The sequence below is a fragment of the Trachypithecus francoisi genome, unplaced genomic scaffold (assembly GCF_009764315.1).
Source record: "Trachypithecus francoisi isolate TF-2019V2 unplaced genomic scaffold, Tfra_2.0 Lachesis_group7, whole genome shotgun sequence".
In the NCBI taxonomy this organism is placed as follows: domain Eukaryota; kingdom Metazoa; phylum Chordata; class Mammalia; order Primates; family Cercopithecidae; genus Trachypithecus; species Trachypithecus francoisi.
Genome location: NW_022681472.1, coordinates 6,941,436 through 6,968,088, shown reverse-complemented (window position 1 = coordinate 6,968,088; position 26,653 = coordinate 6,941,436). Strand labels below are relative to the sequence as shown.

Sequence of the window (26,653 nt, the reverse complement as noted above, 5' to 3'; positions counted from 1 at the left end):
TTACTCTTGTGGATAACAGAATACCAGTCACAAGATCCTTCTTCTGTATTACAAATTCTGCCACTTTGTTTCAGAACAGGATATCAGGATTCCTCCTCTGCCCAGGTTTCTGCTGCCCCCAAAAGAAAGACATATAGCTGGGCGTAGTGGTGCACATCTGTGGTCCCAGCTACTCAGGAGGCTGAGGCAGAAGGATTGCTTGAGCCCAGGTGTTTAAGGTTGCAGTGGGCTGTGAAAGCTCCACTTCACTCCAGCCTGAGTAACAGAGCAAGACCCTGTCTCAAAACAGCAAACAAAAAAGAAAAGAAAAGAAAAAGAAAGACTTGTAATCTTTCTTTGGATAGATGAAAAAGATGGTGGGCTCTTCAACTTCAGGTTGACTACTCCATAAATATAATACTGTCTATAGTAAGATTTCTTCAGAATTTCCTTGTCATTATGAATATTAATCTCCTTCTAAGTCCAGCTAGTCTGGTTTTATGTGATTAACATGACTCTGCCCATATTACTTATAATTAATCCTGGCTTAAAAGAGTCACTCACCTCTTTCAGTCTGGTTTTCACTACAAAAAGCATTTGCTGGGTAGTATGAGATAAATGATACCACCATTCTAAAACAACTTATTTGGCTATCCATACTTGTCTTAATAGTGAGGCAGAAAATACTGAAATCCTTTGATACACCAATAAGATTTTGTTATGCTATTTTGCTTTACCATATACAGATGGAAAGATTTTATACATGTATTTTCAAGCACTCTCAAGTGCATTTGAGGTTAAGGCCTTTGTCTTATATATGTCCTCAACTTCTTCCTAGCACCAAATACTATCCAAACACTCAATAACTATTTGGTATAAGAGTTAACTAGACTATTTTTTCTTTTGTTGCATCATAGCAGATGTCCAGTGACATCTAGTTGGGCAATAGTTTTCACGTCTAGTTGGGAAAGACTTTTCACTGAGGAGTTTTGATCATAGGTATGTTACAATTTCAAGCATCCTGAATTTCATACCAGAGTAAAAAGCTTCATATTTTTTACATACTAATATCTTAGGCAAGTCTTTCATAAGCCAAGAAATAGTTAATTTCCACAAAAGATGCTAATAGACCATTAATGCAAGTATATATATTAGCTTATGGTTTTTATTCCTAGCTATTGTTTTTAATTTTTTTAATAAAAAAAATTTTTTTTGGAGACAGGGTCTCACTCTGTTGCCCAGGCTGAAATGCAGTGATGTGAACATAGCTCACTTTAGCCTTGAACCTCTGGGCTCAAGCAATCATCCTGCCTCCACCTCCTGAGTAGCTGAGACTATATGTTTGTGCCACCACATCCAGCTAATTTTACATTTTTAGTAGAGATGGGGTCTTGCTATGTTGTCTAGGCTAGTCTCAAACTCCTGGCTTCAAGTGATCCTCCTGCCTCAGCCTCCCAATGTGCTGGGATTATAGGTGTGAGCCACCATGCCTGGCCTTGGCTACTGTTTAAGTGTAGGATTATCAAAGAAAAAAATGTGCCAGACAAGTTAAACAGGCAAGGTAGACTTTATTCAAGACAACTGTAATAAGGAAGAGAGACTGAATTCAACTCCAGATACCTGGGGATTTATAGCCAGTGGGCAAGGTGAGGTGTTAGTGGATGAAAAATTACTACGGGGAACTTGATTTATTGTTATGGTGTGAATGTCTGTGTCCTCCCTCCCCACCCAAATTCATTTGTTGAAGCCCTAATTCCCACTGTGGCTATATTTGGAGTAAGGAAATATTTAAAATTAAAATTAAAATGAGATCATAAGAATAGGGCCCTGATTTACTAGGATTAGTGTCCTTATGAGAAGAGACATACTCTCTGTCCCTGCTGGTGCACAGAAAAGAGGCCATGTGAGAGCACAGTGAGGAGGCAACCATCTGAACTCAAAAAGAGAGCTCTCACCAGAAACCATCCATGCTGGCAAACTGTCCTTGGCCTCCAGAACTGTGTAAAAATGTCTGTTGTTTAAGCCACTCAGTCTATGATATTTTGCCATAAGGCAGCCTGAGCAGACTAATACAAGTACCAAGGGTGTGGGGATTCTTGCAAAACCAGGCCCAGTAGGTCAAACGTGAGGCCTAGCCAAGAAGAGTGCTGAGAGTAGTGTGACAAAAGTTTGGTCAAGCAGGGTGCAGTGGCTCATGCCTATAATCCCATTGCTTTGTAGGCTGAGGCAGAAGGAGTTTGAGCCAGGAGTCTTAAAGCCAGGAGTTTGAGACCAGCCTGGGCAACAAAGTAAGACCCCCATCTGTATATTTAAAAAAAAAAAAAAAATTAGCCAGGATCAGTGTAGTATGCCTGTAGTCACAGATACTCAGGAGACTGAGGTGGGAGGACCTCTTGAGTCCAGAGTGTAATTGTACCACCACACTACAGCCTGGGTGACAAAGTGAGAACTTGCCCCCTCCCCCCGCCTCAAAAAAGGAAAAAACCACACAACACATACACACAAATAAATAAAGTGTGGTCAGTCTTTTCTCTTGTTCAAGGAAAGAACAGACATTTTTCTTTCCTCTAAACAATAAGTCCATTTCTAAGTTGGCTGCCTTTTGTTCATTAAGGAAAAGCTAAACTATTCTCTTGAGACTTGCAGTAAAGACTTTTTGTTGGATGGCAAGAGCATTTAATGAAGGGTATTCCTATGAAAATAAAAGAAAAACAAAAGTTAATTTTTGGAGCAGACTATGAAGCCAGCTGGTGATTCCAGACTTTAGGCTTGAAGCACCTGTAGAAGATGGAATAAGGATGGCAGTGGCAATCCAACTGCCACTGCAAACCAATTTCTGGTTTGCAGTTTGAACATTTTGGTGATGACACAGACCTCAGGGAGGTTTTGGTGAGATTGTCACGATCATGGCTATTTCCTGCAGCAGAATGTGGCAGAAGCTGGAGTTCCAGTGAACTTTCTGAGTGGCCTCCAGAGCAGTAGCTCTGGGCATGAAGGATGCCCTAACATGATCTTTTGTGATGAGCACTTGGAAATTTATCTTGCAGGATTTCTGCAGATCTAGGAGAAAAGACTAGCCTCAAGACAACCTAGAGTCCCAATAAGGATCTGGACAGGCAGGTTTTGGTTAAGTCAGGAAGGTAGAGGGAAAATCAGAAACTTCAGAGAGTGGTAGCCAGATATTAAAGGAAACTAGAATAATTGAAAATTTGATAAAGACTGACACTATTTGTGAAAGAGCAGAGTCCAGCACCATTTACAAGTAGGCAACAAAACTATGTAGGTTACAAAGAGGTGAAAAATAGCTCAAAGTCAACGTACAGGACTAGAATCTGGTAACCCACGAGGGGGTGTTACAGTTTTCTACTGAAACGAAGAACTTGTCTCTACAGTCAGAAACAGTTCATTTTCCCAATAGATGTATAATAGACTATTAATGCATGTACATGAATTAACTTACAGTTTTTGGCCAGGCGCAGTGGCTCACACCTGTAATCGCAGCACTTTGGGAGGCCAAGGCGGGTGGATCACCTGAGGTCAGGAGTTTGAGACCAGCCTGGCCAACATGGCAAAACCATGTCTCTACTAAAAATACAAAAATTAGCTGGGCATGGTGGTGGGGTTCTGAAATTCCAGCTACTCAGAAGGCTGAGGTAGGAGAATCGCTTGAACCCAGGACGCAGAGGTTGCAGTGAGCCAACATTGTGCCACTGCATTCCAGCTTGAGACTCTGTCCCAAAAATAAATATATAAATACAAAAAAACCTTACAGTCTTTTATTCCTGAGTACTATTTAAGTTAGGGGATTATAAAATGCACATATTTATGAAGTATGCATTTCTGTTTTACAACTTTTATTATTCCTGTTTTTATAAAAGGATCTTGATTCATGTTTTACATTTTGTTTTCTTCTTTGCTACTGCTCCTTGTTTGGTGACAAAACTTTAAAAACTCTATCTTGACCATAAGAACTGTTTTAAGTTACGATCCTCAAAGACTTATCATTACCAACATTGTGACTAAGGTAGTGGCAAAGGAATTTATCTGCCCATATAAGAATACATTTTTCAGCTTCATAATTCCAACAATAAATAATCTCATTGGTATGTGGCTTCTTGCTTGAATATGTAGCACTGGGACTTTTCATACTCATATTCTGTTCTTCTTGGAAAATGGGAAAAGTACCTCCCTTTGCAGGTAGTCTGAGCCATATGAATGTGTGCAGAAGTGATGTGTGCCATTTTCAGGTAGGATCACTTATTTGTTGGCATAAGACATTGCAAGAGCTCTCTTTCCATCATAACAACAATAGAAAGCACATGTCAATATAATGGTGTCAGGAGTGCTAAGCCAACTCATGGAGGACAGTTGCCCTGGAATACCATCTGATATATAAACTTTTGCCACGATAGGCCACTGCAATTTTGTGCCATTTGTTACAACAGCGTAATCTAGCCCATCCAGACTGATACAGTTAAATGAGTTCTGTATTAGCAGTGTCCAGGTTTGGATGATAAATTATATATACCTCTCTATATAATGTATATAGATACACATATATATTATATATAATAGCTCTCTATATAAGATATATAGATACATGTTACAATTTTAATATATAAATTATATATAGGGATATATAATTTTTAATGACAAAAATTATAACTAATTTATAGATATAAATATATTACAGATATATAAATTATATCTGCATATATTATAGAGATATATACATAATTTTTATATATAAATTATATATGGATATATATATATATAAATAATTTATCATCCAAACCTGGACGCTTCTGAGAGTGACATGGTACACCATTAGTACTTACATCAGGACAACAGTCATAAACTGTGACTGACTTGGGCAAACCAGACTGTGTTGTCATCTGAAGTACGTGGCAAGCAAAAGTTGAGGTGTTGAGAACACCTGACCACCAGACAGCTTTCTAAGAATATTTTCTGATGACATGTTGGAATGTCATTAAACAACCACAACAGATCGTATAAGTTTTAGATCATAAGGTAATGTTGCCTAGTCATAGAGGATAGCTCAGTTTAGAAAATCTGGTGAGTCAAGTATATTCTAATTATTTAAATTTTTTTCAATAATAAATTCAAATTTCAAAAATAAATAAAAAAGCTCATATTTTTTGAAACAAATGAGAAATTTTTCTGAGAGTTACACTCTCAGGTCTCCTATCTACAGGATGATTAAAATATTCTGGAATCTCACATATGGGCAAATCATTGAGGAGGCTCTGTGGGTCATAAGCCGTTGGTTTTTAGAGGCTCGTTGTCCTAGCTGGGATGGACCCTTCAGTTCTGGAGGTTCTGCATATTCAATTCTATATGTGGGGCATGAGGAAATGAGGCAAAGGTGGAAACCCTATGTGGAAAACTCCTGCCTCCCTAGGTGTAGCATGCATCCATTTTCCCCCGAGGTTTAGCAGGTGGCTATGATACTGTTTGGTAAACAGATTTTGTCTTGTTTTACAGCTCAATGGATCCATATTCCTCTTTTCCATTTATAGTGTGGGGAGGAATATGGGGTCATTGCTGTACACGAAAAGTCTGCTTTCTGCCCTGCCAAAAACTTCATTACGTCACCAAGGCAAGGAATCGCACAGTTGGCTATCTGCTAAAATACATTAGGGGAAAAGAAAACAGTGTAAAATAAAAATACAGTTGCCCCTCGGTATCCATAGGGGTTGGTTCCAGGACTTCCCACCCTTGGATACCAAAATCTGGATGCTCAAATCCCTGAAATAAAATAGGGTAGTATTTGCATATAACCTATGCACATCCTCCCATATATAAATAACGTCTAGATTACTAATAATATCTAATACAATGTAAATTTTTTTTTTTTTTTTTGAGGCGGAGTCTCGCTCTGTCGCCCGGACTGGAGTGCAGTGGCCAGATCTCAGCTCACTGCAAGCTCCGCCTCCCGGGTTTACGCCATTCTCCTGCCTCAGCCTCCCGAGTAGCTGGGACTACAGGCGCCCGCCACCTCGCCCGGTTAGGTTTTGTATTTTTAGTAGAGACGGGGTTTCACCGTGTTAGCCAGGATGGTCTTGATCTCCTGACCTCGTGATCCGCCCGTCTCGGCCTCCCAAAGTGCTGGGATTACAGGCTTGAGCCACCGCGCCCGGCCTACAATGTAAATGTTTTATAAAGTCTTCCTTTCCTGTTTACCTTGTCTGGGGCCTTTCTTTTTCTTTTTCTTTTTTTTGGCGGGCGGGGATGGAGTGTCACTCTGTTGCCCAGGTTGGAGTGCAGTGGCGCAATCCTGGCTCACTGCAAGCTCCGCCTCCCAGGTTCTCACCATTCTCCTGCCTCAGTCTCTTGAGTAGCTGGGACTACAGGTGTTTGCCACCACGCCCAGCTAATTTTTTGTATTTTTAGTAGAGATGGGGTTTCACCGTGTTAGCCGAGATGGTCTTGATCACCTGACCTCATGATCTGCCCGCCTCAGCCTCCCAAAGTGCTGGGATTACAGGTGTGAGACACCATGCCCGGCTGTCTGGTGCTTTTTTTCTTTGATATTCCTGAATTTAAACAGTAGCTAGGGACAGGGACGGTGGCTGACACTAGTAATCCTAGCCGTTTGGGAGGCTGAGACAGGAGGATCACTTGAGGAAAGGAGTTTGAGCCCAGCCTGGACATTATGAGACTTCTATCTCTAATAAGAATTTAAAAATTAACTCCATAATGTGGCACATGCATGTAGTTCCAGCTACTTAGGAGGCAGAGTCACCAGGACTGCTTAAACGCAGGAGTTCAAGACTGCAGTGAGCTATGATCACATTGCTGCATTCCAGCCTGGGCAGCAGAGTGAGACTCTGTCTCCAAAAAGTAAAACAAAAAAACAGTAGCTAGAAATAAAAACCGTAAGCTAATTCATGCACTGGCATTAATGGTATATTAACATATGTTTTGTTAAAATTAACCATTTCTTGGTTTATTAAAGTCTTGCCTAAGATATAAGTATATAAAAAATAAGACTGAAACTTTTGTCTCTGGTAGGAAATGCAGCATGTTGTTTAGGAAATAACGACCAAAAAAAAGTCTACACGTTTAGTATACATACAACCATCCATTTTTTGAGGGAATATTTTCCATCTGTGGTTGGTTGATTCTAGGGTGTCGAACCCATGGACATGGGAGCCCAACTATATAAACTATGTCAGAGATGTATCTCATTTTTCAACCTTTTAATTAGAAACCGAGGGAAGCTAAGAACACAGAAAGTCCTCCTGCCTAAAACAATCTAGCTATAGCTTACTCCTGAGGCCTCAAATTCCCTATAATAGAACATCATTATTTAATTCCTTTGTAAAAATTGTAGATTTTTAAAGAATTGTTTAAATAAAAACATTCCCGGAGGAAATAAAGCTGATTTCATGTATTAAGTATCTTGTCATTAACTTTTTTTAAAATCATGTCTTTCTAACATGGTTCTAGCTGAGTCCTGGGTCCAGCAGGATACATTGCAGATAAGGAGAAGAAAGATAGGGTCAAAGCACAGCACTGATGGAGAAGGCATGGATGATACCGTAGAGGGGGCACACACACACAGCTGCAGGCAGCTTGAGGGCACTGCTTACTGAGGTTACAGAAAAGAAAGGAGAGAGGATAGCTGCAATACATGCTGCTCATGTTACACACTGATTTATAGCTAGTCCTGGCAGCAGGGGCAGTGAAAACAGTGTGATCCAACCACCTGTGTTTTTTAGATTACATTTATCACTTAGCCATGACCTTCAAGTTGGGTAACACTGAACACTTTTCCAGGGACTTTGGTGTGGATCACTTTCTGTAAGTATCTCCTTGAAAGAACATAGAATTTAAATAACATTTTGACATATTTTTGCTTAAAAAAACAAAAACAAAAACAAAAAACCCAAAAAAACAACAAAAAAAAATCTTTATTATCTAGGCTAGCTTTTGTTTTAGGATTTTTCATTTAATAGTCTGTTCTGCCCTAAGAATGAATTTGTTGTCACAGCTCCCACTCTTACTATTATTTTTAGCAAATTACTTTATTTAGTGGAATTAAAAAAAAAAAGATCAGTTGGTTCTAGTCAACTCTTCATAATTGCTGTGTTCATCAACCTAGAGCAAAGAAGAATCCATACATATGAATTATCATTTCAGTGCCTGGACTTACTACTGTGGTTCAGTATCTGACCAAGGAAGATAGGCTTACTGACCAAAGCCTTTTTCATCTTCATTTCAGAATTCAAATGTCATACTTAAAAAAACACATACATACATATAATATGTACACACACACTCATAAATAAACACAGCAGACTCTGAAATGGTTTTACCTAACTACAGTAATAGTTATATACAGCATAATTTTTAGTTCTGATATAAGGTACTTGAGTCAGCTATATTTACATAAAAGTGAACACTTAAGTTTTGGCTCCTTGTTGCCTGTTGCATCTAACCTAACGACCATCAAAGTCTGGCTGCAGTCTACCTTTCTAGGCTTATCTCCTATTATCCTTTTTTGCATTCTATGTTCTAGCTAAAGCAGATTAATCTCTGCTCTTTGAAAACAAATGATCTATGTAAGCGTTATTCTTTTATATTCCATGTCCCTAAAATAACTGTTCTCTTTGTCTCCATAATTTAAAAATTCTACTCAAATTTCAAAGCTTGATTCAAATTTGATTTCTGCCATGGAACACTACTATGGAGCAACAGCATTTTATTTGTACCCTTACTACTATGTCAAGGGTCACTTTCCACCTTCTATTATTTGAATGTAAGTTTATTAAGACAGAAGCTACATCATGTATTATTTCAATATCCTCAGTATCTATCACAGTGTCAGAAAATGTTTATTGAACTTTAACAGATTCTTTAAAAAATATTAAATTTTACATATACATTAAAAATATGTTTATTCACAGTTTTGGTGCACTTAGTTTACAAGCAGAAGTTTGTCTTTTTCTCCACTCCATGATTCTTTTTTTTTTTTAAGCAGAATTTTTAATAAAGATATCTACATAGATTGAGCACCATATAAGAGTAATTTTGTGAGTTAAAATTCACTTTTTGCTTACTGTAGACAATAAATTATAAATGCTTATTTTTCTAAAAGAAATTCATTTTGTTGATAATTTATATTTCCTTTTATTGGAAGGTTATCTTGGCATTGGAATCTGTGTATTTGAGGGATTGTATGTGCAATTTAAGATACATTTAATCCTATTACTTGTCAAGTGAGTATTTCAGAAATTACTGACCTTTTTAATACTGAAAATGAAATCTGCCTGTGCAGACTACATCCAATTAGAAACTAACTCCTGGGCTCAAGTAATCCTCCCACCTCAGCTTCTGGAATAGCTGGGACTACAGGAATGCATCACCACACTCAGGTATTTTTAAATTTTTTGTAGAGATGAGGTCTCACTATGCTGCTCAGGCTGATCTTGAAATCTTGTGACTTCTGAGCTCAAATGATTCTCCCTTCCTAAAGGACTGGGACTACAGTCATGAGCCACTGTGCCTGGCCAAAGACAATTCTCTTTAAAAATACTTTTGTTTTCGCTTTTCTTTCTTTCTTTTCTTTTTTGCAAGTGGAGGGGGATGGTGAGGTGGGGGAGGTGATGAATTTAACTGTACTGAAAATGGTACAAGGAAATCAAACTGCAGAAGAAAACAGTACCATATTTAGTCAGATTTTAGTTTTGGGTTTTCCCCAGACATTGCAGGCCAAATTAGAGTTATGATGAGGAAATCCTTTCAGTCCTCACGGACCAGACTTGGCTCTATAAAACATAATCAAGTCCCATTATACAACCTAGGTGTTAGGAAGCAACTGCAGGTTTCAAGGTAGATCTGGGCAACACGCAGACACCTCCATTTCTGAGGCTGAAGGAAACATGCACCACTGCTAACTGCCACACATACGAAAAATGTGAACTCCTAGCATGGTGAGAATAGCTGTATGCTGAATACCATTTAGTTTAATAAGTAATTATTTGTTGAATACCTTATGCATTCAAATAACGGAGCACTTCTGATACAACAATGCTTCGGCCTACATAGTATTCTGAAAGGAGTCCCAAATAGCTCAAATTTACTTTGGGTATTTTCTGCTTAACAAAAAAAGTGAAGCAATCTGGTATGAAGAATTAAGTTACTACAGTGTTATTGCTGTTGTAAGGACCAAACTTACTGCAACAATGTATCAAGAACTCTAGGAATCTGTGTGTGGGCTATCTAAATTTATCAAAGTCTAAATAAATCTCCAAATGATTCTAGATGATAATTTAAAATTTAAATTACTCATTCAACAAATGCAGAGTATCAGTGTTGTAGCAGCCACTGTATCAGGCCCTGGAGAGAAATAGTGAGCATACTGGGTATATGCTCAACTTTCATGACTACAATTTAGTAGGAAGACACACACAAGAAGCCGGGCGTGGTGGCTCATGCCTGTAATCCCAACACTTTGGGAGGCCGAGGCGGGTGGATCACTTGAGATCAGGAGTTGGAGGCCAGCCTGGCCAACATGGCAAAACCCCATCTCTACTAAAACTACAAAACTTAGCAGGGCGTGGCAGTGCGCTTCTCTGATCCTAGCTACTTGGGAGGCTGAGGCAGGAGAACTGCTTGAACCCAGGAGGCAGAGGTTGCAGTGAGCAGAGATGATACCACTGCACTCCAGCCTGGGCAACAGAGCAAAAGACTCTGTCTCTTAAAAAAAAAAAAAAGTAAATTATGTGTGTAAGGTATGGAGGCATAATCAGAAAAGATGTGAAGGTGGAGATGGGGTGTGCCTACCACAGGAAAATTACAGAGTTGATCGAGTGCTTTACTTGCTGTTCAACTACTCACCCACAAGAGTAGCATTCGGTCTTGTTTATTAAGAAGGTCCTCACTAGTAATCTTATTTAAAAAATGACCTGTGTTAAGCCACAGACGAGAAAAAAGGTCTAGAACCCTGAAAAATTCCCATAGCAGAAGGAAGACAGTAAAGGAAAATATGTTTTTAAAAAATGTAGAGAAAACAGGGGAAAAGGCTTTAAGAGTTGTTTAATCATTTTAGCTATTTTCCTTATTACCATTTGTACTTTTTTTGTTTACGGTAAGATGTTTTCATGTGCCAAAATTTCTGCTTGGACTAGCAGAAAACTCATCCTGTAAGATTGTCATATGATCCTGTAACGGTTAGGAGTGCCCTGGGTCCAGGCAGAAATCCAAAGATGGAGCTAATACATGTGACCCGCAGATGTCCAGAATGCAGATGAACAGATATTTTGAACAGTTCGGAGCTCAATGTCCACTGAATATGCACTCATACTTAAATAAAGTGAAGCTTTTGAGTTAAATGGCAGACTGCCTCAGCAACAATTTTGCTCTTGTTTTCAAGTTCTTATTTCGTGATTTGAAGCTTTTGACCTTGCTAGCATGTTCTTTCTGAACGCTTTTGCAGATGGTTGGTTATGGTGGGAAGCAGTAGCCCTAGCGTAAAGACGTTCTAATTCTAATTTATCTTAGGTAACCTATAAGGATAGCTTACATTCACTCTCATACTTGAAAATCAAAACCCAACAGAATTCACATGATGGAAGCAAATCATGCCACAACCTACTGTTAGAGACTGGAGAGAAATGCACAAAGATGAATGAACAAGAAAGGACAACACTTCAAAAATTACAGTATTTGGAAAAGACATGCCTTTATGTACACTAAAACTAATTGAAAAAAATTAAATGCAGTTTGCTAGGAGTCTTACAAGTATGAACAGCATGTTCACTGCTTAGGATCCTTAGTGGCAGTGTTTTCCCGGCTCGCCTGCCCCTATGTCTCCTTTCCTCTTCTCGACTTTTTTCTTTCCTTGAGATGGAGTGTCGTTCTTGTCGCCAAGGCTGGAGTGCAATGGTGCCACCTCAGCACTGCAACCTCCGACTCCCAGGTTCAAGAGATTCTCCTGCCTCAGCCTCTCGAGTTGCTGGGACTACAGGTACGTGCCACCACACCCGGCTAAGTTTTGTATTTTCAGTAGAGACGGGGTTTCACCACGTAGGCCTAGGCCAGGCTGGTCCCGAACTCTTGACCTCAGGGTGATCCACCCACCCCCCCCTCCCCGGCCTCCCAAAGTGCTGGGATTACAGGAGTGAGGCACTCCGCCCGGCCCTCTTCTCGACTTTCTATCCCTCCTCCTCAACACCCTTTCCTTCTGGAAATGGGTTTTGGGGTTAACCAAGCCCAGGGAAACTTGCGTGGCCCAGCATCTTCCGTCCGCGGCAGGAGAAACACATGCCCCAGCCCCGGGTCAGCAAGACGCGAAAAGGCGGCCACTCCGGGCGTCCCGGAGCTGAGGCCCGAGGGCGCCTGACAGGCAGGGCGGGGCACAGGCGGCGGGAGTGCATACGACGGGCGCTGGGGGGAACTTCTGGACGCCAAGGGGCCACTAAAAAACGGCACAGTCTTGAGCCTTCGCTCTTCACCTAAGCCAGTGAGCGCCCTCCGCAAAGCCTCTGTGGCGGTAACCATTGGGGGTTCGCCTCCAAACCCAGGAATACACCTCAAAAACGCTCCCACACCGTAAGACGCTGTCCTTCAACACAAAGGGGACCCTGTGGCTAGGCCCTGACACTCCGTAGCTCTGAGACCACTGAAAGCCTGCACCCCTTCACTGGTGCGCGAACGTGGAAATTGGGGTGGAGAGGTGGAGGCCATGTTCTCGCGGGATCTCCTCTACAGCCGTAGTCTTCTGGCCCGTCAAGGCCTCGCGTTGTTTGGGCTTGGGGGTGGAGCAAGCCCTGAGGGGGCGGGGCCAGATGGGGGCGTCTCCCGGCCTTGTTGACTTTGGCGTCCGCGGGGAGCTGCCCCCGTGCCCGTGGCTCTCTGCGCATGCCCTGTACCCGGTGGCTCCGGAGGCCGGGACGTTCTGGCTGCTCCAGTCGCTGGTCCGGGCCCCGCCTCTCCACTCGGCGGTGGGGTCCGTGTTGTTGTTATTGTAGTGGTGGTGGCGTCTGGCTGCTGCGGACCCCGCCGAGTCCTAGCGTCTGGCCTGCGCGCCGCTGCCCGCGCCACAGGTAACGCCGCCGCCAGCGGGGGCTCGGGGTCGTGGGGTGTGCGTGTCCCGCGTGCTGTGGCCGGGCGGGCGACTGGGATATGCTCGGAGGCTAGCGAGCCACGGGGACGGCAGCCGAGAGTCGGGGGCAGGGGGACTTAAGGGCAGGCAGGTCGGGGGCCGGAAAACGGAGGGGCTGCGGGGCAGGTTGAGGGAGGGACGGACCGGGGGCGGAGGACTCGGGAGGTCGGAGAGTCGAAAGGGGCCCAGCGAAGCCTGGAGGTCGGGAGCCGGGGTCCCTGGGGCCCGGGAGGTCGGGGGCCCCAGGGAGGCCGGGGAGCCGCGTAGTCAGATCCGTCCTTCGGCTCTGACCTGGGCTTGGGGACCCGAGTCCCGAGGCTGGCGTCGTGAGATGCACGCGGGCCCCTTAGGGCCGTTTTGGATCCGCCCAGTGACTTCTGTTGTTTTGGTTTTGGAGGAAGAGAATCCAATCTACGTAGGCTCGGGGAAGCCTCGGGGGCTGGGAGGGGACTGAGAGGTTATAGCAGGCGCCCAGGGCTCTTTTTGTGTTTGTGAGCGTCTACTACCGTTCAGGAGAAGTGCTGTGCCCGTGTTTTGCTTGGGGTATTTCAGACACCCACGGGGAGAACCCGAGGGAGTAATTTTGCAAATCCAAGATTTTTTGGAACTTCTATAATTTTGTTTTCGTGTGTGCTCTTTTTAGAATCGAGAAAGCAGAGCTATATTTTTAACATTACAAATCAGAAGAATGTGCTAGGGAGGAAAAAGTATGCGTTTAGCAGTGTTTTCCCCCCATTTGTTATTATTTTTTAATTACGAAAGTACTGCGTGCTCTTTGAGAAAAAATGAAGCAGCCAAACAATGAAGAAACCTGCCCTCTCTCGAGCCCTTTCCCCCATATTTCCCGTTCTTACTACCTAGGTTAGCCAGTCTCCAAGTGTGGTGGGTAGTTATTCAGAATTTTTTTTTTTCTGTGCATTTAATGAGTGTGCTTTAGAAACAAGATTGGGATCATATATAGTACAGTATAACGTATTATTAGCCAACAATGCATCATGGATATTCCTCCATTTTATTACTCGCCTCATTCTTTTTGAAAACATTATTACTATGTATTAGAGAATCCAATCTTCGTAGGCTCGGGGAAGGCTTTTCTTTATTGTTAAACATGGTTGCCAAGTTTTCAGTAATCAGTACCTTTGAAAAGGGCTACAAGCCAATATTTTGAAACAATGTGGCAAAACTTTCAGAATGTCGGAGGCCCGACGAGATTACTTTCGTATTAAGCAGATTGAGTAATAATGTTTACATACTGCTTAACGGTAGTTTACACGAGGCTGGATGACTCCATAAAACATAAAGTTGCTGAATTAGTTTACTTTTTGTTTTTTTTGAGTTCTTATTTTCAAAGTAAATTTTAATTCCATATGGTCAGTTGAACACTTGTAATTACTTTAACATGAAGTAGCTAATATGTGAAGGAAAGGTAAGGTAGGAAAGATAGAAAGCTAGTGGCCCTAGCCTGAGACAAAAAAAAAGCAACAGGGATTACATATTTTGGTAAGTAAGCCATAGGGAGTAAACTGGAAGTGGAAGGGTGATACTGCGCTGCCTACTATTAAGTAAGACAGAAAGATAGGTAATCCCCATTGCATGCTGTATTTCTGTGTGCAGAAGAGCTGGAGGCTTTGTTAATTTAATCACTAGCCTGTATTTATTAAAATTGTACTCTGTTCATCTTGGTGCTAGCTTCCAGGGAAAGAACAACTGAGGAAGATAATCACGAACAACGTCAGGTTCTAAACATGCATAGCCTGAAATTTTAAGCCAAATTGTGTAGTATTTTATTATTTAGAAACTGCTTGAAAGGAATAAAATATATCCGTGACATTTTAGTTATTTTTGGTGATAATATGCTCATATATTTCTCATAACAACAACGTAACTTCTCATTCTATAGAGTAATAAACAGAAGCTTTGAGAGAGAAAAGAGAGAAAACTGCTCAAGATCCCACTGCATTTTTTTTTTTTTTTTGGTAATAGTGCATGTTTATATTCAGGAGTACTTAATCCAAGAACCTGTGTTTTGTGCTCTTGTTTTACCTCCTGTGAATGAAAACTGCCTTATAAAATTGTTGCCCTTACGGTTTTTTTTCTGCTTTCTTTGAAATGTTCCTTGCAAAATAACTACATGAATATAATCACATGCATTTAAAATAGTCTAGAGAATATAGTGTGAAACGATAATGGTATTTTTTTAGATGAGATTTCTGGTGGCATATTACTAAAATTTTAAACTCCTTGATCTTATGCTGTTAACCAAGAAGATGGGGATTTGTGTTACTTTAGACACTGCTGGGTGCCATGGTAAATTGGGATATTATTGTAAACTGTAGCTCTCAGCTGCGTATTCCTTACAAACCCGGAAGGGTAATCTCACATCAGTAAACATTTTTATGAATGTAGTTGAACTTGTTGTAAACTAATGTGCTGGAAAGAATACCAAGAGGGCCCTAAAAAAGTCTAAAAAGATTAAAATTTACTTATATCATTCTTGGTATTTAAAAATATTTGGTAGTCCCTTAAAATGCATAATGACAGTCATAATATTGTGGTTTATTAATGTTTTTTCATTTTCCACTAGATGTGGCAACTACATAGTTGGAAGAAATGTGGTGGCCAGGCGTGGTGGCTCACGCTTGTAATCCTAGCACTTTGGGAGGCCGAGGCAGGTGGATCATCTGAGGTCAGGAGTTCGAGTCCAACCTGGCCAAAATGGTGAAACCCTGTCTCTACTAAAAATACAAAAATTAACTGAGCATGGTCGTGGGCACCTGTAATCCCAGCTACTCGGGAGGCTGAGGCAGGAGAGTTGCTTGAACCTGGGAGTCGGAGTTGCAGTGAGCCAAGATCACTCCACTTCACTCCAGCTCGGGCAAAAGAGTGAGATTCTGTCTCAAAAATAAATAAATAAATAAATAGGACAAATACTAAAATTAATAAAGCATGGTAACTTAACATTGGATGTTGGATGTGAGTGGCTTTTATAGTTAGGTGACACAGAAATACTTCAGCCCCCTAAAGACGCTTTTAGAATATGGTAAGATTTTTCAGCTGTTGAAGTGGGGAACGGTTGGGAATTGAACACTATGTGTATGTATAATCGCAAACATTAATGAGAGAGATTGCTGATGGGAAGAAATAGCGTATTTTCCAATTTAACCTGAAAATCCTTTTTGAAACATATATGCATGGGTAGCCAGAAATAAATCAACTTTATGTCTTGATACAAGACATGCATCATGTATGGTTTCTAGAGCTTAAAATATTCTTGGGGCTTAAACACTAATTTGCACAAAACACTCTTCTGTGTTTTCTACTGAGCACTCTTCAGTAACTTGCAGACTCTTAAAAACCTTTTGTGATAATCATATTATCAATTGGTGAAGTCAGTTCAGTTTATAATCTAAAGTTATAATGAGCATTGAAAGAGCTGCAGAATGTGAAACGCTGTGAAGGTCTGTCTTGGTGACTTTCACAAACTGGCACCTCCAACTCACCCTTCTTGGGGCGTTTGTTCATTTTTCTCTCTCACTTCCTGAATTTCAGATTGGTGTTGCCTTTAGGTGTTACCTTAGGTTTAGTTCTTTTCCTTTTTAGAATTTGTTCTCTCCCTTGGCAGTCCCACACAGATCCATGGTTTCAGCTGCTCATTCCCCACACCCTCTTTGCTGAGGCTTCCAATTCTGTATCATCGGCCTTATTTTAATTCCTAAGCTTCAGATTTACCAACGTTGTTCTCCCTGATCAACTTAGCAGCTGTAATTTTGTAATCTTGAATCAGTAGATTCAGAATTAAACTTCTTTTGCAAGCCTGATTCTTCTTCCTTGTTTATATTAATGACCTTAGCATTTTCTTAGTCATCTAGACTCAAAATCAAAAGGTCATCCTTGTTTCTTCTCTCTCTCCTTTTCTTAGAATTTTTTTTTTTGGTCATCTTACTGCATTGTGGTTCCTGATTTCTCTTATCTTTTTTCAATTCTTCCAGCAGCCATATACACAGCAAGAGACATTAATCTCTTGGTTTGCCATTCATTGTGAATACTGCTTATTAATTGTCCTAGTCCTAGATGTAGTCCCGATCAGGTTCCCTGCCTGATGACAAGCGAACAAAACAAACCCACTTGGGTGTTTTTATGTCAGTCAATGTGCTGAATCCTTTGTTCTCTTGTGGTCATTATAATTTATATTATCCCCATTCTACAGGTGAAGAAATTGGAACTTCATGATCTTGAAGGAGTTGTTAGTAGGTAGAAGAGCTGGAATTTGAATCCCAACCATGTCTTCTTGCAAGTCTGTGTTCTTGACCACTGCGCCTCTGCCGAGTGGCTCCTGATCCACTCTGGAAGAAAGCCCGAGTTCCTCAGTGTTCCCTTTCAAAACTGCATTATTTGACTTTAGTGCCCCTTTCAAAACTTATTTCTTGTTTTAATTAAACTTTAAGTGACATTCTTTATGTTCCAGCAGCTGTTCCAGAAAGAATGTAAACTTCAGTTTTACTTTACGTTTTTTGTTTCTCATGCATTTCCATTTCTTGGAATTTTTTTCTTTCTCCCATCTCTGCCTTTAGGAGTCCTCCATGTAAAAGTCTAGTTTATACAGCGTACACCGTATTTCCCTAGAGCCCCCACCTCCCAGTCTGTGTAGTATGGTAGTAAAATCTCCTGCACATTCATACAGCTGTTTAACCTGTGATGATACTTTTTACTCTAAATTTGTTTTGAGTACTGTAACAGTTGTAATTGGATTATATCAGATGCTTGAAGCACAAACTATGTCTTACTGTTTCTTGTGTCTTCCAATGGGTACTCAGGAAGTATGGGTAAATAAGTATGAAAATGATCCCTGGTAAACTACCCCTTTCAATGGTATTTAAGCAGTATATTTGATTTTAGTTTCTCTCTGTGTCTCTCTCTCTCTCTCTTTCTCTCTCTCTCTCACACACACACACACACACACACACACACACTAACTTGTTAGAGTTTTTAATTGTGTGTGTCCATAACAACTAAATTTCTTGTGGGCTATCATGAATTCTTTGTTTTCAGATTATAAGGCAATTGTGTTGTTTATTTAGGACAGATCAGTGTTGTTTTTCTATGTGCACATATCCTTTCTTGGTACTGTATATAAATTTAAAAAAAAATAATGATTTGCCATGTGAATTATTTTCCATGCTGTTGAGTAAGACAAGTTTCCTAATGAGTGCAATATTCTCATAAACTCTCTGATCTTACAGTTTCTTTAAGCTTACATAGATGTGAAAAATGGAGTACAACTCTGTCTATATTTTAGTATTGTTTTATTTATTTTGGTGATATCAGGAAGCTCCAATTGTACAATCAGCTGAAATGCCCTCACACAGGTTATATGTAATTCTTACGTTGCTGAACAGTTCATATGAAATTTCAGACTTTCTTAAAATAATCTATCGATGTTAATGGTTATCATGCAGAAGTTACAGTTTTTTCTTATATCTGCCATTGCACCCTGTATTGTTTATAGTTTGGCCAAATAATAAGTAATTATTCTTGCTTTATAAAGTAAAACTATAATTCTGTTAGGAATTGTGAACGTAGGATATCTTGGTGATGGGAAGAGACGTTTTCCTTTTGGAATGTTAAAATATATGCTTATAAAGGAATGAGACTGATTCTCAGACTAATCAATTTGTAGTCTACCTGCCTTTAGCTTTATGAAATATTAATCATAAATATTTCTTTGAAGATACAAGTTGTAAGCGAGTTTAAAATAATTCACAGACTTTAAAAATAGGTAATATAGTCACATGTTTCAAATTTTAAGTGATACAAAAAATATATAAACTGAAAATGTGTCTTCAACAGCCTCCCATTTTCCCCCTGGGAAGTAGTCACTTATCTCTAGAATGATATAATAGAAACATTTTATTTGTGTGTACAAAGAAATCTGAATAAATTTCCTTTTCTTTCCACTTACGTAAAGATGAGATACACTGCTGTTTTTTCACTTGGATTTTCATACGGCAATGAGGAGATAAAGAACTACTTCATTCTTAAAAAAAAATTTCAGCCTCAGAGTATATTATATATAGCTACAGCTATAGATTGTATATCAATTATAATTGATTTAAGTATATTGCCTACAAATGAGCATTTAGTTTCTGACTATTACATCCATTGTGGCAACACTTTGAAGGAAGAAAAGTAAAAAGTAGGTGGTCTTTCCTTGTAGGGGAAAATAAAGTTTGAAAGCTGAAATGGGCTTTTTGGTTCCTTTTCTGACCTGATGATTAGTGTGTAAGTGAATGGAGAGAACTATGGGGTTATGCGAAGACATTTGCTAGAATCCATAATTGACAGTTGAGTTGGAAGAGTTGGATGGTAGTGGTGATGGGTAGCAGCTGCCATGACAAATGATCCACTCTGGGCAAGGGTCAGCCCTGCATTTATTAGCCGTTCAGTGTTTAGAAATGATACCTGGTATCTGGAGTTTGGTGTCTGGATCTATAGCCTATGCTGCTATATTTAACATAGGAAACCTATTCAGGGGTTGAATTTAGATCCCTTTGTGTCATCTAGAAGGAAATGTGGCCTACAATATTTTATGTGGTCATTAATCTTTTTATTGAAAAATGATTGTATATACAGAAATAAGATTTAAATTACTAAATTAAATGAAGTTAAACAAGCAGGCCCCCATCATCCGTGTCTGCTCCTCATGGTTTGCTGGGGTAATGGTTTTTTGACAGTTTGGTATGAATCCTTTCAGACTTGCATATAAACAGAAACAGTATATTCATGCATATTAAAAATGTCAGTCAGAATTCTGTTGAATAACAAGTAAATGGAATGAATGTAAAAGTCAGAATCTTGAACAAGAGAAGAAGGTGTTGGTGGGATACCAGGTAAATATATAGTGAATGTTCTTTGATTCCTTTAGATCCAAGGGGGCTGTAAGTACACAGTTATTGTGTAAACTGTACTACCTGTTTAGCCTATGTAGCTAGTTTTATCAAGTATTTCTGCAGATCATTTAAGGTTTCTCAAGCTATATATATATATATATATATTTTTTTTTTTTTTAATAGTGGCATATAATTTATTGAATAATGATATATTCTCTTTATTTTCCAGACATTCTATGCTAAATTTGGGATTTGAGTGTTTTTTTTTTGTTTTTTGTTTTTGTCTTTTTTTGAGACAGGGTCTTGCTGTGTCGCCCAACTCGGAGGGCAGTAGTGCGATCTCGGCTCACTGCAACCTCCACCTCCTGACCTCGAGCAATCCTCCCACCTCAACCTCCCCAGTAGCTGGGATTACAGGCTTGTGCCACTATGATTGGCTGATGTGTTTTTTTCTTTCATTTTTTGTAGAGATAGGCGTCTCAGTGTGTTGCCCAGGCTTGTCTCAAAACTCGTGGGCTCAAGCCATCCTCCTGCCTTGTCCTCCCAAAGTGGATTAGAGGAGTGAGCCACCTTGCCCGACCTCATGTCTTTTATTTTTAGGGTGGTATGTGTATGCTGCCTACGTTCATATGGTTTAGATTTATTTTTAACAGTGGTTCATTTGCACTGACCCATTTCTGAGCTCCTGTGATTCTCTCTTTGGTCAATTATACTTTCCTAGATATTGTGAACATAGTAAGTAAAAGCTCATTTATTTGATTTTGCTTTTTTCCCTGTATAACAGCAGTAGAAATTTATTGTGGAAAGACTAGAAAATACGGGTAAAGAAAAGGAGAAACAGGTTAACAGGGATGTTATCATCTAGGACTTGCATGGTTTTTAATTCTGAGGGAACTCTGTGTTAATGAAAACACCATGAGAAATGTCCAGCTTTATGTCTTGCTGCCATATAAGGCAGATGCATTTGGTGATAGTAGAATGGAAAATGTGAGTGCTTGCATTTTCTCTGACCTGGATGCGTCTGTGCTAGGAAGTGGTGCTTTAAGTAACCAAGGTTGTGGTAAGGCCTTGGCTTAACATTATTAGGGGATTTCTACAGCCAAGCACATGGATGTTTAGGTATTGGTTATGGGAGCCACAGGTGTGCTGGTGGGTGGATCAGTCAGTGCGTCTCTATCACTGCTACTGCGTAAGTAGTACAGAGATTTTGTTCTGATTATGTATCATTATATCTTTGTAGTCCATATTTAAAATACTGGGCCTTGAATAGAAGGAACTATTTAGAAATGTCATAGCTCAAAAAGCAAATGCAAAACAGTCTTTGTTTTAGAAGGATGGTTTATCTCTGTTACTCCTGTAAGTCTTGGTATTCTAAATTTTCATGTTTTCATTGTAGTCTCTTGGTGGCTAGAGCAGATTTAAAATTTCTGGTCAGTCTTCATACTCAACTGTATAAAAACAAATTTTGGAACATGCAAAGGCAGCCACTCTAATTTTAGTTTCAAGGAAAAGCCTACCAGTGTTCTATACTGATTTAACATGCATTTTAAATCCCATTGTGAAAGAATTATTTTAAATACATCTAAACCATTTTAATGGGCTTGACTTTTCCCTGTAAATAGAGTAATTTGAATCTTTATTTTTTTATGAACCAGAGAAATTAGAAATGGAAAGATTTAGGTATTTCTACAATGATCTATATAAATATCTGTGAATTATAACCATTCATGCAGTTGATTTGGCTTTAAAGGAAAGGGAGGTAATCCCCTTGGACTTAAAGTAGTTTAATTACCTCATTATTTATGACAAAAAGGCTTTATATAAGCTTTTTTTGTTGTTGTTAAGGACTTGTTTGGTTATGACTGTCTAGTAATCACTGGTTTTATTGTATCTAGGCAGCACTTAATAAAATTAATTCACTTCACACTAATATATGTATGTGTGTGTACATGTATGTGTATACACTAATACATGTATGTGTGTATATTCACAAAGAATATAATATAAATGGCATTCCCTGTACTGCTTCAGGAAAACTGACACTTTCTGTGGGAATAGTGCTTCCTGGCATTTTATAGTCAGCATGAGACCGTGTTAAATTTGATATTTTTCACATTTTCATGTAACTTTGCGTCTTGTCAAAGAGATAGGAAAGTACTGTTATTCCCATTTTATAGATGCATGAACTGAGATTCAAAGTGACTTCAATTTCCTCAATCTGCTTTATTTTCTATAAAATGATGGTATCAGACTCAGCAATCAACAGTGTTGAAAGACACAGGGTTTAATGTGAGATAGATCTAGAACTCAACCCCAGTTTTGCCTCCTACTAGCTGTAAAAGGTTAAGGAAGTTATTTAATCCCTTTCCTTCGTTTCCCATCCCTAAAAGTAATGCTCTTACAAGAAATTTTATGAAGACTGAAATGAGTTAATATACTTAAAACACCTCAAAGCTTTATGCTGTAAGTACTTAATTAATGGTAGTTGCACTAATAATCAGTAATAAAGGTTATATATTATTTTGTGAGTCATATGCTACTTTTCAGAGATTATGAGATCAATTAACACTTGAGAGAAAGTGATGGACCTAACCTAGAAGCAATATCCACTTTCAGTAGAGGCCAAACTTAGACTTATAACCTCATGGTCTCTTACTAATATTGTAGGTAGTGAGTGAGGAGTTAACAATAACAACAAAAGGCCTAGGAAAAGCAAGGAGAATGTGTCCTATATAGTCAGGGACAGACTGTGGAGTCACATTAGATCCAACATAGTTGTGTGTAAAATAAAGCAGATTTGAATCATCTAGTCACACAAAAAAGAAACGAGAAATTACCGCAGTGAGAGAGCAAAGCAGTTCCAGATGGTGGAATGCTTTTACTGTGTGTGTTGGTCTCTGAGGTGCTCCTGGCATACCATTATCATAATATTCCTCATAATGACCCTGAGCCATTAAGAAGTGGTTGAGTTATGTTGGGTAATTCGCTAAGACTGTAGAACTAATACATTGTATAAAGACTTTCATTAGTTTGTTTTTAATCTTTGGAACTTAGAGGAGTATTTTTCAGTTACCAGTAACGTTAATTTGTTTTACTTGGTGCTAGATAAGAATTATTAAATTTGAATATGTACATTATTTCATTTGATTCTTAAAACTAAGGTAGGTCATAGAAAGGCCAATGGTAAAATAAACGCTATGAGTTCAGACTTTCATGAATATGTTTGATTCTGGGTCTCTTTCTCATTGTTACCCCAAAGCTTAATTATAAAGGTCAGGGCCTGCTTATTTCTTTTCATACCCTATAGTGCCTTCTACTGTGGGAGCATTAAGAAAATCAGGTCCTGCTCCTAAATGTGTTAATATTTTTGTTATCTAGTGTATCTTCACATTCATTTTTTTGTGATACACAAAAGTCATTTACCTGCAGGGGAATCTGTTTTTAAAAGGATGCTCCCTCTTGAGCCCAACCTGGAATCCTTCTGCATTGAAGTGACAGTTTTGAATCTGCTACTATATCCTGTTGGATGCCAACAGCTAAGAAAAGGTATGGACCATCATATACAGGGTCTTACTCTATTGAACTGAACTTCTGTAAGCACTCAGAATGAATCTGTATGGTAGCTTTCTACTATCCTAAAAGTAAAGTCAGGAATTAGGAATGAACTGTAAACAGTTTTAAACTTGAAGTTTAAATTCAAGTTTAAATACAAACTTGAAGTTTGTATTTAGGCACAGTTTCTAGAGTAAGATACTAGAAATTATGAAAACTTGGCCGGGCGTGATGGCTCATACCTGTAGTCTCAGCACTTTGGGAGGCCGAGGTGGGCGGATCACAAGGTCAAGAGATCGAGACCATCCTGGCCAACATGGTGAAACCCTGTCTCTACTAAAGATATAAGAAAATTAGCTGAGTGTGATGGCGCTGAATGTGGTAGCTGTAATTCAGCTACTTGAGAGACTGAGGCAGGAGAATCGCTTGAACCCAGGAGACAGAAGTTGCAGTGAGCCGAGATCGTACCCCTGCACTCCAGCCTGGTGACAGAACAAGACTCCATCTCAAAAAAAAAAAAAGAAAGAAATTATGAAAACTTTTTTGTGTGAAACTGTTCTCAGATGTTGGGACTGAGCATACTCTTTTTTTTTTTTTTTTTTTTTTTTGTAAAAACGAGGAAAATGATTGTGTGGCTTGAGAATTACCATACCAGACAATTGATAGTTTTATTTTTTGCAGTGTTTCCAGTTGCTACTTAAAATTGAGTTTCAGGGTCTTCAGGATGTTCTTGTACTGTTAGTTTGTACATAGTTATTGCTTCAGTTAGAGGATTTTAGACTATCTTAAGAACATAACCTTGTATTATTTGCCTGTAAGAGAAAATAAATTCCACGTCTGTCAAGGAATAATAAGCATATTTCTTGCTGCTGATCCTTTTGCCATATTGTTTCTTCACCTGTATGCTGGATGAGAAATGGGAGAAGAAGGGATAGATTTGGGCTGCCAGTATACATATTTAAGATGGATTGTGTCTGATTCCCTATAGAACAGCATTATCCTGAAGAGTAGGAGTCAAAGTTTGGGTAGTGTGTTTGGTGCATAGTAGCCCCCCAAAGAGGTCCGTGTTCTAATCCCTGGAACCTGCGAATATGTGACCTTATATGGCAAAGGGGAATTAAGGTTGCAGATGAATTAAAGTTGCTAATCAGTTTAAGATAGGAAGATTATCCTGGATTATCCTGATGAGCCCAGTGTAATCATAAGGGTCCTTAAAAATGGAAGGGGGAGGCAGAGCGAAAGAACCAGAGAGACAGCAGAAAAGGAATCAGCCCCATGATTCTTGCTTTGAAGACGGAGGAAAGAGAGGGCCATGAGGAAAGAGAGAGAGAGAGAGAAAAAAAGCAGATAGACACTAGACACTGATGCAAGGGAACAGATTTCTCCCAAAGAACCTTCAGAAAGGAACAGTCTCCCCAACACCTTGATCTTAGCCCAGTGAGACTTGTATCATGAGACTCGTGTGTCAGACTTCTGACTTCCAGAACGATCACATAATAAACTTGTGTGGTTTTAAGCCATTAAGGTTTATGCTAATATGCTGTGACAGTGATAGAAAACTAATACAGGTAAATACACTGTGGCCATTTGAATCCTTATGGAAATGATTTCTAAACAGCCTGTCCCCAACAAAATAGTAAGATGACATTTATAAAACTGATACAACTAGTGCAGCTATGTTTAAATGGGGACAGCATTGAGTCCTGCCAAGTGAGATTTCTTCCCATTTTCATAGAATCTTGGGGGCACCTCTGGATTTTTGGAGCCTCTTTACTGATAAAAGTTGTATACTGGGCAGATGAATCAAAATGGCATATAAGATGGCATTGAAACTGGCACAACTACAGGTATGATCATCTTGAAGTTCATTGCAGTAATCTAGCAAAAATTGATAGGGATATTCACAAAAGGGCTTTTCACTAAGGAGAATGGGAGTAATTGAAGAGTACATGGTCTGAAAGGTGAGGGGCTATACTTTTAGATATATTTTAAATTTGAAATGATAGAACTTCCCTCTCCAGTGAAATTAATCTAGAAACTTATTGAATGCATTGGAAAATTTCTGCTAAAGAGGATGATGATTTTGAGTAAGTCCAGCAGGAGAAAGGAAAAATACCTGTCCTGAAGTCTCTTCGGCAATATGTTGGAGGAAGGGACAAAATTAACAGCTATCTAAATTGCAGAAAAGCAGACAGAAGTTGAGGTCCTTGTGAATTTGCTGCAAAGATTCTTATCAGTTTGGAGGAAAGAGCCTTATGCTTTAAAAAATTATACATAGTCTTTGTTCTTAGTAGGAAAGAATATCCCTGTGCATTCACTGTAAGTACACAAAAATGCATTTCCACTCTATGCTCTTGAGTTGTTCAAGGAGAATTTATAGTAATGTCATTGGATAACACAAATTACAAAAAATTGCTATCATTGAAAGTGTTTTTGTTTTTCCAAAACACGTATAACCTTCTGACCCAGCACAAACAGCGTATGCCCCTGTAGAGTCATAAGGCTGTCTTTCTGACAGTTACCACTCTTCTGTGGTGGTGAGTGTATTGCATTTTAATACAGTGACAAAGTATGTGATTTATTTAGTGTCATTTACTGTTGCTTTATTGTAAAATTGTTTTTCTGCAAATAGCTCCTTTGTGAATTTGTATTTTTAGCCTGCCTACCCCTGCCTACGTGAAATTTAAGTTTTTCAGTGGTTTTATTTTGTCATTTCCCATGTGTGTTAATAATCATGTAAGTTTATAGGAGAGAAGCAAGGGCACCAGAAAGAACATGTGCTTCAGTTAACAAGCTCTTTTCAAGCCGACTCCTGTAGATGAAGCCCCTAAGGCATCTTCCTGTCTAAAAGTTTGTATGATGTATTGTCCTAGGCAGGAACTTGAAGGTGGCAGAATTGGTAACTGCCACTCTCAATACTCTTAGTCACTGCTGGCATCTAACTTGCCCTCTCTGATCAGCATGACAGCTCTCTTAACACAGAAAATGTGGTAAGAAGTGTTCAAAATTTTGCCAAGAAGCGAAGATATCCTCCCCGCATCCCAATACTTAGAAGTTAAAATAAAAAGGATGAGAGGATGTTTGTGTGATATTGTAATTTAAG

The 26,653-nt window shown here is 39.4% G+C and overlaps 1 protein-coding gene and 1 long non-coding RNA gene across 10 annotated transcripts in view; one reads left to right on the top strand and one right to left on the bottom strand.

Annotated features, from left to right (window-relative positions):
* Positions 1-11,389: 11,389 nt before the first annotated feature.
* LOC117079611 lies at positions 11,390-11,941 on the bottom strand. Its single transcript, XR_004435514.1, has 2 exons — positions 11,747-11,941; positions 11,390-11,611 (listed from the first exon to the last, which is right to left on the bottom strand). It is a non-coding gene; the product is annotated as an uncharacterized LOC117079611 (long non-coding RNA).
* An 851-nt stretch (positions 11,942-12,792) lies between these two features.
* Positions 12,793-26,653, top strand: part of PCMTD1 (protein-L-isoaspartate (D-aspartate) O-methyltransferase domain containing 1) — an 81,332-nt gene continuing 67,471 nt past the window's right edge. For 6 of the 9 annotated variants that reach the window (XR_004435508.1, XM_033203635.1, XM_033203631.1 and 3 more), the window contains exon 1: positions 12,793-13,052. Coding sequence is in view for 1 of the 9 variants with exons in the window: in XM_033203632.1 (XP_033059523.1) it covers positions 12,868-13,052 (185 nt within the window). In the remaining 8 variants the exon portion in view is untranslated. The remainder of the gene's footprint in view (positions 13,053-26,653) is intronic. The other 3 variants (XM_033203632.1, XM_033203639.1, XM_033203636.1) reach the window with 3 other exon arrangements.